The 15,779-nt window shown below is 41.9% G+C and overlaps 1 protein-coding gene across 2 annotated transcripts in view; it reads left to right on the forward strand.

Annotated features, from left to right (window-relative positions):
- Positions 1-15,779, forward strand: part of HGF (hepatocyte growth factor) — a 78,044-nt gene that overhangs the window by 20,573 nt on the left and 41,692 nt on the right. The window contains exons 5-7 of one of the 2 annotated variants that reach the window (XM_034765637.1): positions 6,611-6,753; positions 10,089-10,209; positions 14,551-14,669. In XM_034765637.1, the coding sequence (XP_034621528.1) occupies positions 6,611-6,753; positions 10,089-10,209; positions 14,551-14,669 (383 nt within the window). The remainder of the gene's footprint in view (positions 1-6,610; positions 6,754-10,088; positions 10,210-14,550; positions 14,670-15,779) is intronic. The other variant, XM_034765642.1, reaches the window with a different exon arrangement.

Here is a 15,779-nt window from a genome sequence, read left to right on the forward strand (position 1 = left end):
ATTTTGTTTGAAAAGGTCATGATAAACAAGGTGGTCACATGCTAATTTTGTTTCTCAACATCAGAAAATTTGTTTCATCATTGGAGGTTTGAGTGAGATGAAATGGAAGCAAACAGTGGAGTGTTTGGAATTTACTAACATGTAGGGTGGGAGTTATTAGGTCAGTTTTGTCACAACATCTGGTTATCACAAGGTAGCAATTGTGGAAACAAATCTTTTTTCCATACTCATGGAAAGAAATTAAGTTTACTCATTTTGTATAAGCTTTTCCTCAAAATTTGTACTTGCTCCATACTCTGGAAGGTAGTGCTTTGATGTTAAAATGATTATGCTATTGTTACTGTTTTTACTCTATATTACAGTTGTGCCTAGAAGCCCCAACCAAATCTGAGGCCCCATTAGGGTTGCCAACTGTCTAATCATACAAACCCAAACGCCCCTGCCCCACCCCGCTCACTCCATCCCCCCTCCCTCCATCACTCACTCTCCCCCACCCTCACTCACTGTCACCGAGCTGGGGCAGGGAGTTGGGTAGCGGGAGGGGGTGTGGGCTCTGGGCTGTGGCCAAGGGGTTTGGAGTGTGGGAGGGGGCTCCGGGCTGAGACTGGGGTTGGGATATAGGAGTAGGGTGCAAGCTCTGGGAGGGAGTTTGGGTGCAGGAGGGGACTCAGGGCTGGGTCAGGAGATTGGGGTGCAGGAGGGGCAGGCTCTGGCTCGGCGGCACTTACCTCAGGTGGCTCCCGGTCGGCAGCACAGTGGGGCTAAGGCAGGCTCCCTGCCTGCCTAGCCCCGTATCATTCTCGGAAGTGGCTGGCATGCTCCTATGGCCCCTGTGGGGAGGCAGGGGGCTCCGTGCGCTGCCCCTGCTTGCAGGTGCCGCCTCTGAAGCTCCCATTGGCCACAGTTTCCGGCCAATGGGAGCTGCGGAGTCGGCACTCTGGGCAGCGTGCAGAGACCGCCTCCCCACTCCCATCCCCAGGGGCCGCAGGAATGTGCCAGCTGCTTCTGGGAGCAGTGTGGGGCCAGGGCAGGCAGGGAGCCTGCCTTAATCCAATTGTGCAGCTGGCCTTTTAGCGCCCTAAAATCTCCCAGATTGGCTTCAGTAGCCTCTGGGAGATACGGCCTGATTCCAGGAGACTCCTGGCAAAACCTGGAGGGTTGACAAGCCTAGGCTCCATCGTTCTTGGCACTGTACAAATATAGAGTAAGAGACATTTCTTGCTCTGAAGAGATTACAAATTAAATAGACAAGGCAGACACGGGAAGGTGTGAATGATTTCAGAAATGGTTTTGATCCTGATCCTGGGGTAAATTGGATTCGCTTTTGTAATGGTTATTTCTGAGCTGAGAGACTCTGTGATGGTAAAATAATAAAATGAAATACTCTAGCGTTCAGTGACACACCACTTAACACATACACGGGATGTATTCTCCATCAGAAAAGTTTGCCTAGAGCTGTCTTTATCTTGCTTTTCACTGAGCTTGTAGCTGCACATACCATACTCACCACCACACGTGTAGACAAGGTCTAAGATGTTTTGAGAGAGTTATGTGATGAAAATGCAGAAGAATAAAAAAGGAACAAATGTGCAATGGGCAATGGTAAAATGAGGAAAATTATTCTCTCCAAGGACCAAGAATAGGAAAAACTCCCATTAAATTATGCTACTACATCTTGCTAATTGCAACCAGGATGTGAGTAACCGGGATATTTTCCAACTCAGTCTGTTCCAAGATTTAATTAACCAAAGGTTAAAAAAAGACACAAATACATTTTTGGTGGGGTGGGTGGGAGTGGGTAGGGATTTTCCTTTTTTTCCCCTTTTGTTATTCATTCATACCATGAAGTTAGCCAAGTGAGGCAGCAACTGTAAGCTGTTCTTGTCTTTCTTGTATGAGTTGGATCAGTTCTGCTGTATGAGTACAACAACTGGTTAATTCAGTTTAAAGAGTAAAGTGCAAGTGTAGTCTCTTCTAAATTGGGGATTTGCACTGATGACAGCCGTAGCACTACTGTACCCCCCCAGCATAGACAAGCAGATTAGCTATTAGCTCTGGAGAATTTACCCCAGTTTCAAGCAGGGGTAAGCTCTACTAGTGCAAATAGTGCCTTTTCCTGTCTACACTGGGAGTTTCACCAGTCCCGCTACACCAATGGCTGTAATTAGAGCAAATCCCAAGTCCTAAGATACAGACTGAAGTACTCACTCCAAAGGGCTCATCACTAAACCCAGGAAATATATTTTTTTACTTTACTGCAGTCCTACCTCCCTATGGGAATGATCCAAAATCCATTGAAATCAATGGGAATCTTTCTACTGACTGCAGTGACCTGTGGCATCACATCTAATGCCTTTGTTTCTCTCTCTGTATAACCCTTTTTACTCTGAGAGTGTGTAGAAAAGCAGTTGTATTAGCTTTTTAAAGAAATGAGTGAATATAATGCTGTGAAAAATGCAAGACTGAGAACCATGGATATGGTCTTTTGGTTATTCACAGAGCAGATACCTGGCAGGAACACTTCAAGCTTCTTCATGCTGCCGACTCATTGTGCCTCAATTCTGTTCTCACCTGGAGGGTAGACTAACATGTAGACTCCAGCCCGCTCAGTCTGGTTTCTCTAATAAGACTGCCAACAAGGGTGACAATTAGTACTAATCAAAGGGTGTTTTTGTTTTTGCAATATAGAGACACATCCATTAACTACTGTACTAAGAACACCAACTATTTCATATACTACCAAAGACATATCCTGGCATTGCTCATTACCAGCTTGGCTGAGATGGCTATAAATGAGTGACCAAGACATGAAAGGCTCTGATTCTCATTGCTAGTCTTATGAGCCATATAGCCTTCCTTTAAAATTTATAAATATGTAATATTACAAAATATCCTCACTATATTCAGATAATCCCAGGGTAAGGGTACATTGATAGAAACTTTCCAGTGATTTGATTCCAAAAATTATTCTTTCACTTTTCACAAAGCGTCATCTTTTCTCACTGCAAATGGGACTAAAACAAGAATGGGACTAAAACATGAATTAGACATGGGCAAACAGATTCTGGAAACTTAAGAAATTTTTCACATATCATTCCAGTTCATAAAAAGAACCAGAACCCAAACTCCAACCTTTTCTTAAGTTTAATCATTGCAGGCAGGTAGCACATCTTCTTCCTAATTTCTGACCAACCCTCTGTTTTTGCCGATATCTATCTCCGGACATGACTGTCTCTGCTACATCAGGCCCAGTGTTACAAACTTAGTTGGATTTGTCCAGTGCCCCAAAGCTCACAGATTGGTTCTGGTGCTTCATTTTACCTTAAATCCTTGTACTGGAACAGGTTTTGATTTAAATCTGAGCAGGGACAAGTTAAAGGATGGGATATTTGATGCACTGGATGAGGTACACCACATGTGGTGATATACGTTTGGATCTTGAAAGGTGTGTTGTGGGTGGTGTTGATCATTGTAGCATGGCTGCACGTTTTGCATCTGTTGTTTTGACAGGGTCTAGTGCTGCTTTGAGTTCGTAAGTCCTGATCTATAGGGAGCATGCTTCTGATTATGAGCTTGGTGAGCTTTGGTTGTTGTTTGAAGGCCAGAAGAGAGGGTTTGGGAAAGATTTCTTTCAGGATGTGGTCCCCAACAAGTATGAGTTGTAATTATTTGATGATACCTCATGAGCGTTTCAGTGTGGGGTGATAAGTGACAACTAGGGGTATACAGTCAGGGTTTTTTTTTTTTTTTTTCTGTATTGAAGCAGGTTCTCTTGAGGTGTTTGTGTAAGCTATTCCATGAGGTGATCTACTTCTCTGGTGGAGTGTCCTTGTTTGGTGAAGGTGGTTTTAAGTGTGTTAAGGTGTGTATCCCAGGCTTTCTTCTTGGAGCATATTCTGTGGTATCTGATTGCCTGGCTGTAGATAACAGATTTCTTGGTGTGTCTGGGGTGGTTACTGGATCTTTGAAGGTAAGTCTGGTGATCTATGGGCTTCTTGTGTATAGTTTTCGGTAGCTTTCCATTACAGAAGCTTATCTTAGTGTCCTGGACGTTGATGCTGGTATGGGAGTGTTCTAGAGAGAGTGAAGGATAGGTGGTGGTTGGTGAAGTTGTGGTGAAAATCTGTGAGGGAGTTTAGGTCATCTCTCCAGACGATAAAAATATCATTGATGTATATCAGGTATTTCATTGGTTTATGGTGCATATTTCCAGAAATTCTTCCTTGAGGTGACCTATGAAGAAGTTGACATGTTGGGGAGCCATCCTAGTATTCATGGCTATTCCCGTGGTTTGGAAAAAAGTAATTGTTGAATGTAAAGTTCTTAAGGGTGAGATGGAATGGATGAGTTCGATGTGTTTCGGGTGGAAACATTCGGGTGTCGTTCATTGTTGTGAAGATATCTGAGGCAGGCAGAGAGGCTGTCATGGTGAGGGATATTGGTAGATAGGGAGGTGACTTCCATGGTGGCAAGTACGTTGTGCTGCGGGAGATTGTTAATGTTGTGAAGTTTCTGGATGAAGTCGCTTGTGTCCTGGAGAAAACTTGCCCTTTTTGTGGTGAGTGTTTTGAGGATGATTTCTGTGAGTTCTCATATTCATAAGCATGCTGTGGCCAGATATGGTGGGTCTGCCTAGTTTTGCTAATTTGTGTATCTTGGGGAAACATGTAGAAGTTCCCTGGGGTAGGTTCATGAGGGAGGAGGTTGTAGAGTTTCTCTTGGAGTTGTCTGGGGAAGGATTTGATGATATCCTTAAATTCCTTTGTGGTGTGGGGGTCTTCTTTGAATTCCTTATAGGAGGGTGGTGTTGGAGACTTGTCAGTTGGCCTTGTTGATGTACTCATCACAGCTGAGGACTATGAGGGTGTTCACTTTGGCTGCTGCTTTGATCACTGTATGGTGGCTGGATTTCAGGGACTGTGTAGCTGACCTCTTGGCAGTGGAGAGATTGTGGTAGATATGATGTTTCAGGATTCCACAGTCTTTTGTGATGTAATGATCAAGTGTGTCATTTCCTCCACTGATGGGTGTCCAGTCAGATAATTCTTTTTTATTTATGACGGTCGGTGGGGACATGGTAGTTCTGGTTGATGTCAACTTTGTTGTGAAGTAATTCTTTGAGAGAGAGTCAGCGAAAGAATTCTTCCAGTTCTTCACATGTCAGTGTGGTATCAGTTTCAATGGTGGGATAGAAGTTCAGTCCCTCAGAGAATACTGGTAATTCAGTTCCAGTTAGGGTAATTGTGATAGGCTGTTGATTTTGGGGTGTTGTGTAGTGTCCATATGGTAGGTCCTTGTGCCCTGGTTTATCCTGGAGGTGAAGTTCTGAGGGTTTTGGAGTTGTTGTTGTTATAGATGGTTCCACTTTTGTTTTTGTGTTGCATGGCTGTCAGCAAGTATTTTGATAGTTGTTTTGGGTTTCTTGTATGATCTCCAGGTAGGTTTCCTCACTTTTCCCTTCCATTGTGTGGGAACATGTGATGATTTCTCGTTTGAGGTGGTCCCTTCCAGAATATGTGAGGTGCAGGAGATTACACCTCAGTTTTTCTGAAATCCTTTTGCAGAGTTGTTCAGAATTGGATGTGGTTGTCAGAGGGTTATAGATGGTGAGTTCTCTAGGGATGTTGTTTTGTTTCTTGCATTTGCTCAGGAAGTAGATGTTGCTGTTAAGTTTGTCTTCCATCTTCTTTGTGTTGTGGAATTTCCATATCAGATGGCAAAATTGTTGTTTGCAGTGTTGTTGTAGCTGTTTTGGTTACAGTATATGAGAGGGACAAAGTGAGTGAAATAATATCTTAAATACTTCACTTAGTTTGGTGGTTGGAAATGTTGCTCCAAAACTCTCTGCAGGAACATGATGCTAATTTCCTACTTGGTCTCCTTACGCAGCATCAGAATGTCAAAGTTTATATTGGAACAGGATGGAAACACATTCCAGAATGCAATGCTTGGGTATGGTTATTCCAAATGTAAAGTGTAATGGAGTTGTTTTTATAATATGTAAAGAGTCTGCGTCTGTAGTTGTAATACAGTGGTTTTCATATCTTAAACCCGTATTACAACAGAAAAAAAGTTTCAGTACAGCTCTCCGATCTATCCATAAAGAAAGGTGATCCACCTGGACTGAGAACACACAATCTAATGGACAGTTTCTGCTACCTCTACTCAGGTTGTGTAGCACCATTAGACTAGATCTATCTATGTCTATATGTACTGAACACAATAGAAATTTAGTGGATTAAATTACTGTTAAATTATCTCATTTATGTGATAAACTTAATTACCGTACATTACTTCAACTCTGCATCTATTTGACAAGCACATTTAAATGTAGGCGACCCTGGGGTGAAATCAGTGGACTTAGTTGCTGAGTAAGGTGTTACTCAATAGGAATAAAGATGGCTGAATCTAGCTTTGGTCTTGTCATATGTTAAAATGAGAAACTGTATAAAATTTAAGGTAGAGATATATGGATGTGTGCGCAGGCACATATAGCGTGTGCGGAAAAGAAAGCAAGAGTTTCATAAGCTGTAAGTATTCATGAATACAGTAAGATTCACAACAAAGTTTGCATGCTCTTATACTGTAATGATTGTCATTTTAAAACTAGCTTTTTGCCTTCGAGCTATCGGGGTAAAGACCTACAGGAAAACTACTGTCGGAATCCCCGAGGGGAAGAAGGAGGGCCTTGGTGTTTTACAAGCAATCCAGAGATACGCCATGAAGTCTGTGACATTCCTCTCTGTTCAGAAGGTAACATGACACAGTTGATACCATAGAAATGTCTCTTCTGCCCTGGAAGCAAGTATGTAACTGTTATTAGTTATTAGAGAGTATTTCTATTTGGGCTTTGAACAAAGAATGGCTCAATTCTTAGTAAGAATGACTGATTTAGCAAGAGGTGTTTGAGTAATGATATGCTTATCACACAATTGAGATCATTTGAACAGCTCTCTAGTCCACTACAGATCAGCTAACAATTTCTGTTGTGTTCAGTACATTATGAAAGCACCTGTTGCAGGTCCGTAGTTAATGTTGAGTTGAGTTTTGCTACATAATGGATTTGAGGATGAATTCTGAAAATTAATTATTGTTTCACCTTCAAATGATGCTCATGTGATAATCTGTAAGGAACATTGGTCAATGTAATTGCTGTAGAGCATTCTGATTGGGTGCGTTCTATCAACTGATGTTTATAAATAAGAACATAAGAATAGCTATGCTGGGTAAGACTAATGATTCATCCTGTCTTCTGACAGTGGCCTGTGCCACTGAATGAACAGAACTAGGAAATTTCAAGTGATCCAGTTGTCCAGTCCCAGCTTCCATCAGTTGGAAGTGAAGGGATACCCTGAGTGTGGTGTTACATTTCTGACCATTTTGGCTAGTAGCCATTAATAAACATATCCTCCATTAGCTTATCTAATTCTTTTATAAACCCAGTTACACTTTTGGCCTTCACAACATCCCCTTCCAGAGTATGGAGGTTGACCTTGTGTTGGATGAAGAAATACTTCCAGTAAACCTGCTGCCAATTAACTTCATTCTGTCACTCCTAGTTCTTGTGTTATGTGAAAGGGTAAATAACGCTTCTCTATTCCCACACCATTCATGATTTTATAGTCCTCTATCATATCCCCCATTAGTCGTCTCTTTTCTAAGATGAACAGTCCCAATCTTTTTAATCTCTCCTCGTATGGAAGCTGTTCCTTTCCTCTTATATTGATTTATTTATTTTGATTTTTATAGCATTAAATCCCATGCCTTCCCTTCGGCATGTCACAGAACGTGGTCAATGATATTCAGTATATTGATTCTAAGTGTTGGGCTCAGCAGTTCTTCAGTTCAGGAATATATTAATATGACTGCCTTATTTACCTCTAATCCAAGCCCTCCTACCCTGCAAATCAGCCTATTCCCTTCTTTACTGCTGGCATTTGGAGTAAGCTTTGCAATATGCTAGGAAGGCTAACAAATCCAGACTCTGTTGAACCAAGAACCAAAATTTACAGCCTGAATCTAAAGTGCGCTCCAGCTGGGATTAGACCTGCAGCTGAATGCAAGATCAAGGGCTTCTTGGCTGATGATTTGACTGAAGAATTCATTCTCTAACTGCCTAAATTATCATTTTCGAAGGCTTGGTCTACACTAGAAAATTAGGTTAATTTAGCTACATTGATCAGGGATGTGGATTTTTCAGGGTGAGTGGAATTGTTAAACTGACCCAAGTCCCCAAGTATACAGTGCTACGTTGACAGAAGAATTCTTCCATCAACCTAGCTACTGCATCTTGGGGAGGTGGATTACCTACGCCAATGGGAGAATCTCTCCTATCGGCATAGGTAGTGTCTACACTGAAGCAGTACAGCAGCTCAGCTTTGCCACTATAATTTTTTTAGGGGTAGACAAGCCCTAAGTGATTTGTACATTTAAATGTAAATGTATATTTATACACCTCTACCCCGATATAATGCTGTCCTTGCGAGACAAAAAATGTTACCGCGTTATAGGTGAAACCGTGTTATATCGAACTTGCTTTGATCCACTGGAGTGCGCAGCTCCTCCTCCTCCGGCCCCCCAGAGCGCTGCTTTACCGCATTATATCCGAATTCATGTTATATTGGGTCACATTATATCGGGGTAGAGGTGTATATAAATTAGTTTCCCCTTTTTGACCCAAAGTTCAGGGCCCTGGGGATATTTCAGTTGGGAGCAGAAATTGATGATGGAGTCTAATACATTCTTTGATGCAATCTTGTTTATTTACAAGGAGTGTACATCATCCTGCTTCTCTGAATGCAGGAGGAACCAATAGCAATAGGACCATGTGCTCAGGGTCTAACTGATCGCCATATTGGGGGTCTGGAAGGAATTTTCCCCTGGGTCACATTGTCAGAGACCCTGGGGTTTCTTTATGCCTTCCTCTGCAGCATGGGGCATAGGCCACTCGCAGGTTTAAACTAGTGTAAATAGTGGATTGTCTATAACATCACGTCTTAAAATCATGATTTGAGGACTTCAGTAACTCAGCCAGAGGTTAGGGGTCTATTACAGGAGTGGGTGGGTGAGGTTCTGTGGCCTGCAATGTGCTAGATGGTCATGATGGTCCCTTATAGCCTTAAAATCTATGAATCTATAAGGAGTGGATTCTTAGCTTACCGGTCCAGGCATCTTTTAATCCAGCACGCCTGACCCAGACCATTCCTAAATTTCTCGTAGGGTCACTGTATGTTTACAGATTTCAGCTTTGTTTTCTTCAGGCTGCCTCTGTTTCTCCCTTGTTCTGTGTTCTGCCCCTGCCTACTCACCTACAGACTTACCAAAACAAACCCTTCCACCCACACAATCCAAAACCATAACCCTTTTGCCTTAAGTGGGTGATTGTGATTAATTTATCCTTATTGTTATGCTAATTAATGGGTGCATTCACACCTATTAATCTCAATTTGGTTTTAACTTTATCCATAATCAGGTTTCATCACAACTTATGTGTACATATATTTATATAATTGTCATACAAGCAGATATCACTTATTTAATCAACGGTAACATTTCCTGCTTGGTGTGTGCTTTATCAAAACTTAGATCTAGGTCTTCGTTTAACACTCAAACTAATTTCTATAAAGGCCCAAGAAAGATGCTGGGTATGTAAATGCCTCAAATGCTTCCATCCAGATGCATCCAAAGTAACTTGATTGTGAACTAACCTGGCACCAAATCTAATCATCTGACAAGATCTTAAAAGGAACCCACAGTGAGACGTTATTTTGAAGGGCGTTTTTTACACCTGTCAAGTATCAGAGTGTTAGCCGTGTTAGTCTGGGTCTGTGAAAAGTGACAAAGAGTCTGGTGGCACCTTATTGGAGCATAAGCTTTCGTGGGTGAATACCCACGAAAGCTTATGCTCCAATACGTCTGTTAGTCTATAAGGTGCCACCGGACTCTTTTTCGCTTCTTACACCTGTGTGAAACTGATGATCTAGGAAGTATTATTTTTATAATATTATAATTCTCTGTGCAGGACAGCTTCAGTTTGACTTCTTTCTACTAGTGTTATGAGCTACTAACATACTATTTTTTGTTTTCAGTTGAATGCATGACCTGCAATGGAGAAAGTTACAGAGGGCCAATGGATCACACTGAATCAGGCAAGGAATGCCAGCGCTGGGACCTTCAGAGACCACACAGGCACAAATTCAGACCAGAGAGGTAAAATACTTCTTCACTGTTTTCTTTTAAAAATTACACATATTCTGGTACTCGTTAGGCCTAACCTCAGCTAGTTTAAATCAGCTGCATTGACCTTTATGGAGATATGCTATGTGAATTTACATGGTCTGAGGAGATACATATGTCTGTATACACAGAGTGAGTGACGTCACTAGAAAAAAACCAAACATAATAACAACAAAATAAATAATAATAATTACTGCTAGTAGTAATACTTTACACCTACCAGAGATCTCAAAGCCCTTTGCAAATACTGATGAATTTAGCCTTCCAACATTAATAATTTACAATATATCCATTTACTTCAATAATGAATAGCTAGACCCTATGCAATTATCAGTCTTAATTCTCTAGTTTATGTTGCATAAGGTGTTAAAAAAAATCAACACTGATTTTCATCCTGGAAAAGCAATTATGAATGGTTACGTTCAGCATTTTATGATCATAGATTTATGTTTTGGACAATAACTTGATGAGATATAGATATAATGCCAAAAAAGTGAGTCAGAAATAGCATTAAAAAACTGCAGACAAGAAAGGTTTTATTCTAGTGCGTGAAATTCACCAAAGTGCAGACAGCCATCTGCAACATTTACACTCCCTTCTGGAGAGGCTATGTGGGTGGGTTTAGGCCACACATAAAGGCCTTTGAACCCTTACTGCATTAGGGAGGGGGAACCTAACACGGGCTCAGACTGAAACAAGCCTTTCTGAAAAATTTGATTTTGATTAAGCCCATTTATAAAATAGGTAAAATAATGCTAACCTACCTCACAAGAATGTTGTTGGGATTAATTCATATCTGCAAATATCTGAGATCTTCCTCTGAATGTGGCCCTATAAAGTACCAAGTATTAATAATGAAATGTAGTCATTATGCTTTAAAATAAGGTACTGGTAGCTTTAGGCTATGTCTACACCACAGCTTATGTCAGCATAATTTGTGTTGCTCAGGGGTGTGAATAAATGAGAGCTATCCAGGAAAAAGAAGTCTGAGACCTGCTCTACATTACAGTATGGTCGATGTAAGGCACTAAAATGTAGCTCCCACTGATGTAACTCACCCACTTTACCGACTTCATAACTCCACCTGCACGAGAGGCGTACCACTTAGGGCTACGTAATTAGACTGACGCAGTGTCAATGTGGACACTGTTGCTTACATTCAGTGTTGCTGCCTTTCAAAAGCCATCCCACAATGCCCCACGCTGACAATTAAATCAGTGCAAGCACTCCTGGTGAGGACAAGCACCGCTGACACAAGGAGCGTAGCATGGACATGCAAAACCAATTTATTTACTGTAGTGGCTGTATGTCAACATAGCTTAGGTCAACTTAATTTTGTAGTGTAGACTTGCCCTAAGGGTGGAATCCTGGATCACTGATGTCCATGGGAATTTTGTCATTGATTTCAGTGGAGCCAGGATTTCATTCTGGTGCTTGGATGATTTAGTTGGGGATTGGTCCTGCTTTGAGCAGGGGGTTGGACTAGATGATTTCCAGAGGTCCCTTCCAACCCTGATATTCTATGATTCTATGATCCTGCTTTGTGCTCTGCACAGACACACTGTTGCACCTTCATGGAATCTCATTGAGACTGACGTGGCTTGGCATTGGGACAGCAGTCCCTCCGTACGGAGCACAACGCAGGACTGTGACTTATATTCATGTATAGATAGCAGAGAAATACTGAGACGAACCGGTACAGTTTAAAATCTGTCTGTCTTTTCATTACAACCTCCTGATTTATATCCCCGGTATGGAAATGGCTTTATACAACAACTTGACCTACAAGGTTGTAGTCTTGGACACAAAAAATTGGAATATTTATGAACAGTAAAAGTTTTAGCCCCCACAAAATACTATTCAATTTTTTTTAAGTGTGACAAATCAGAGGGCCAAATTAATCACTGGTGTAATTTAATTTACAACAGTATACTCATGTCAGGGATGCATTTGGGATGTAAACTTCAACATGAACAAATAAATAAGGATCGTCCATTGGTGTTAAAGAGCAGTCTTGGTCTGTTTGAAAAAAAATGCAATATTCAGAACTTCGATGGATAACTCTCTTCAAACCTAGAAATGGACCTGTCTCTGACATTGGAGCAGTGTCTTGTTGCTTTCTTAGCCACTGAAGTCAAGGTTACTACTGTTGCTTCAGGGGGAGGATGGGGAAAAATAAATAATAAACCTAACAGAAATCACTAAGGAGGTGTAACAGGGGATCTGAAAGATCTCAGGAATCCTGAGAATCCTCCTCTGATACAAGCGGCAGACTATGGCCCAGGGTATGTTTGGGGGAAAGAAACCTGGAGACTGGACTAACTCCTACAGGGCCATTACATAATTCTCAGCGACATAAATCTGAGATTGGGTTGGCCAGATTGCAAACCCATCATCCAGTTTATCCCTGCTTGTTGTGGCTACCTGTGAGGGAAGGGACACTAAATGGTCTTCTGCTGTAGGGACTAAAATAGCTACTAGTTGACTCCCAGGGACATGGAAAGGAGCAAGCAGATCTGAGAACACTGTAGGCAAAATCAGTAACCGAGCAGGACAGCTTTTTCCTCACCCACTCTCTCTGCATGTGAGCAAATGAGGGAGGTAAACTGGAGTTCTTCTGTTCCCCAAGGTTAGAGGAAGTCTAAAAGGGCTTCTTTCCCACCCCACTGATACTCAGATTAGCTTTGTATCCTAACACCCTCCTGCAACCAAGGACATCTGTAGTCCTTGCAGGGAGCAGTTCCCTAAGAATCTATTTATACTCAGGGTATAAAAGATGTCAGTGGATAGTGCTGGAAATTTCCCCATTTCTCTGTCTATATGGCTTGATCCTGCAAGATGCTGAGCACTCTGGTGATGATTGTTAAGCCATAAATGATGCAATTGAAGTTAAGTCTTTGCCTAAGTGCCTTGCTGGATTGGGACCGGAGTGCTCAGCACCTTGCAGGATTGAGCCCTTAGTGTACAGTTACATGATGGCCTTTAGGGGAAATGGTTCTGATGATCCTACCCCCTCCCCTGGCCCCATCCCGGGGACTGATCGGTTGTGGGGGTCAGAGGAAGGTCCTTGGAGATATCAGGGTACTTTTAAACTTCACCCCCTCTCCCAGTTTAGAACTTAGCAATTGTCTTGAAGCAGTAATGAGTATCGTGGAGCACAGTTGCTACTGCGGATAAAGAGCTCTCATGTTGCTATAGCCCTGTCTCCTCATCCCATTCTGCAGGGTTCAATGACAATAATGATTGAATCCTCTTTCAATTCTCTCCCTACCCCACCTTTCAAACCCTGCTGTAGCAGAGGGAGTGTGATTTATCCCAAGGAAGGCAGGATTGTACAAACAGACTTTGGGATGAGTGTATGGTGGGTAGAGAACCCTATCGGCACACCTTGGTAAATCACGTGTAAATCATGTCCTCATGAGAAGCACATCTGCTTGCAGTTGTGGGAAGGTCTCAGGTTCATAGGTAGTTAACATTTTTGTCCCCTTAAATAAGTTTTCACAGTAGTCCCTTGGGCAAGCTGGCTTTTTGTTCTCTTTCAAACATGCTGCAAAAAACCTGCAAAACCAAAGTATTTTGCATTTATTGGCAATAAATACATTTTACATTTATCCCCGCATTTGGAAGTTTATGGCTGGTTCTATGACCATTTAGATAAAGTAAGTCTCCTTATTATGTTCCCCCCACTTGTCTGTTTAACAGAGGCGAGACAAATATGGAAACAATTAAAATAACACGACAGTTTCAAACCTTGACAAGATAAAGGGAGAGGGAAGTTTTAAATACTTTTTGCAATGCTGGAAATGAGGGCATGACCTAGAACAAGCTGTGTTACCAAAATGGAGCTATCATTAGTCACAAAGCAATTGAAAATAGCTTCCAGTTTGAACCCAGGGTTGTTGCACTAGAGAACCTGTTTTCTTAATGAGTCTGGCATGCCAGGCAGTGTTTATATAATCCACACTTCATTTGGCTGTTTGGAAAAAAAAAATGTGAGGCTTGTGTGTCTGTCAAGGGATGGCCATGCTCTAGAGTGAAGCAATTAGCTGAGTTACCCCATCTGGTGTCCTGCATGTTACCAGAGCTGAGTCTCCCTCTCCAAGGGCCTGATTCTGCTCAGTGCTTCCAGTGAGGTTTCACCCTCATTTTCCTCTGTGGGAGTAGAGGGTATTCCCCAACTCCACACGATCAGGTCCCAAGCCAGCAGGCACTGTATCAAACTTGTCTGAGATGGAATTGGTTCTTTACACGTCTTGTGCATGCCTGTATAGTGTTGCCAGATGCGCTGAACGCATTTGTTGGTGTGGTTTGCAGATATCCTGACAAGGGCTTTGATGATAATTACTGCCGCAATCCCGATGGCAAGCCAAGACCATGGTGCTACACTCTTGACCCTGACACCCCGTGGGAGTTCTGTGCAATTAAAACGTGTGGTGAGTTAAAGCAAAAATTTATTGCTTCCTTTTCCCGTTCCCAAATCTGGACTCAAATAGTCTGTTCTAAGTGGGTGGGGAATATAACTGTTTTTGTCCATTCATTGTGCTTTGCTTAATTTTAAAATAAAGCAAAGAACAGCGTTTACAATCTCATCAATAGTCTGCATAAGACATAATCAGCAATGCATTATTTAGCACTTTTTATAGTTATTCTATTAATACACATGTCACAGGGTAGCATGCCACACTCCCACCTCTTCCACAAACACAGACTGCACTGAGATGTCTTCCTTGTAAATACCACTGTGCGGTTTATTTATAGTATTTTAATCCTTCCACCAATCCATAGCAGTGTCTCCATACCTCTAGACACCGTATCTTAACTTTCTAACCCCTTCTCCCAAATAGAGGAAGGGGTTAAGGTGGCTCTAATAAGAGGGACCCATTGGTCAAGCTCACCTAGCTTTCTGTTCCTCTCCTCTTTTTCCCCTTGAGCATACCTCATTGGATCATTCATTCATCAACCCCAATCTGGCCTGGTAGTCAGGTACACCTTGTCCAATTAGGACTTCTCCAGGCAAACCTAATTAATACTAATAATGGTGCCTAGAGTGCTGGCTCAAGTGCTAGCCCTCATCACTCTGTCACATGTCTCCTCCCTCTTTTCAGTGGAAAGATACGTCTTCTCCCTCACTTTCCCTCCTTTTCTAGAGGTTCTACTAGACCTTTGCCCATCCTTGCCCTCAGGATGTTTGTCTTGGATCTTGTTATAAGGACCATCCATTCTCCACCCACAAAAATCACATTTGATGAGTAAAGGTTGTCCCCATAGTTCTGTTTCTGCCCACAGTTTGTCACACCAAGGGCAATCTGTTGGGCTGTGCTCACAAGGAAACCAAAATTAAAAGAACATTAATGTTGCACAATCAAGCACAGAGTAATTAGGAAATGCCAAAATTAAGGTTGCCTATGCAATCTTAATTCCACTCCTTTGGGTGTATGTATTATGATACAGATTTCAAGTACATAATCACATACACATTTTTAAACAGGGCTTCTACCTCATTCAGTGCTTAGGATGGATAGTGCTCACTGAATGGGCAGCTA

Source organism: Trachemys scripta, chromosome 1 (assembly GCF_013100865.1).
Source record: "Trachemys scripta elegans isolate TJP31775 chromosome 1, CAS_Tse_1.0, whole genome shotgun sequence".
Taxonomy (NCBI): Eukaryota; Metazoa; Chordata; order Testudines; family Emydidae; genus Trachemys; species Trachemys scripta.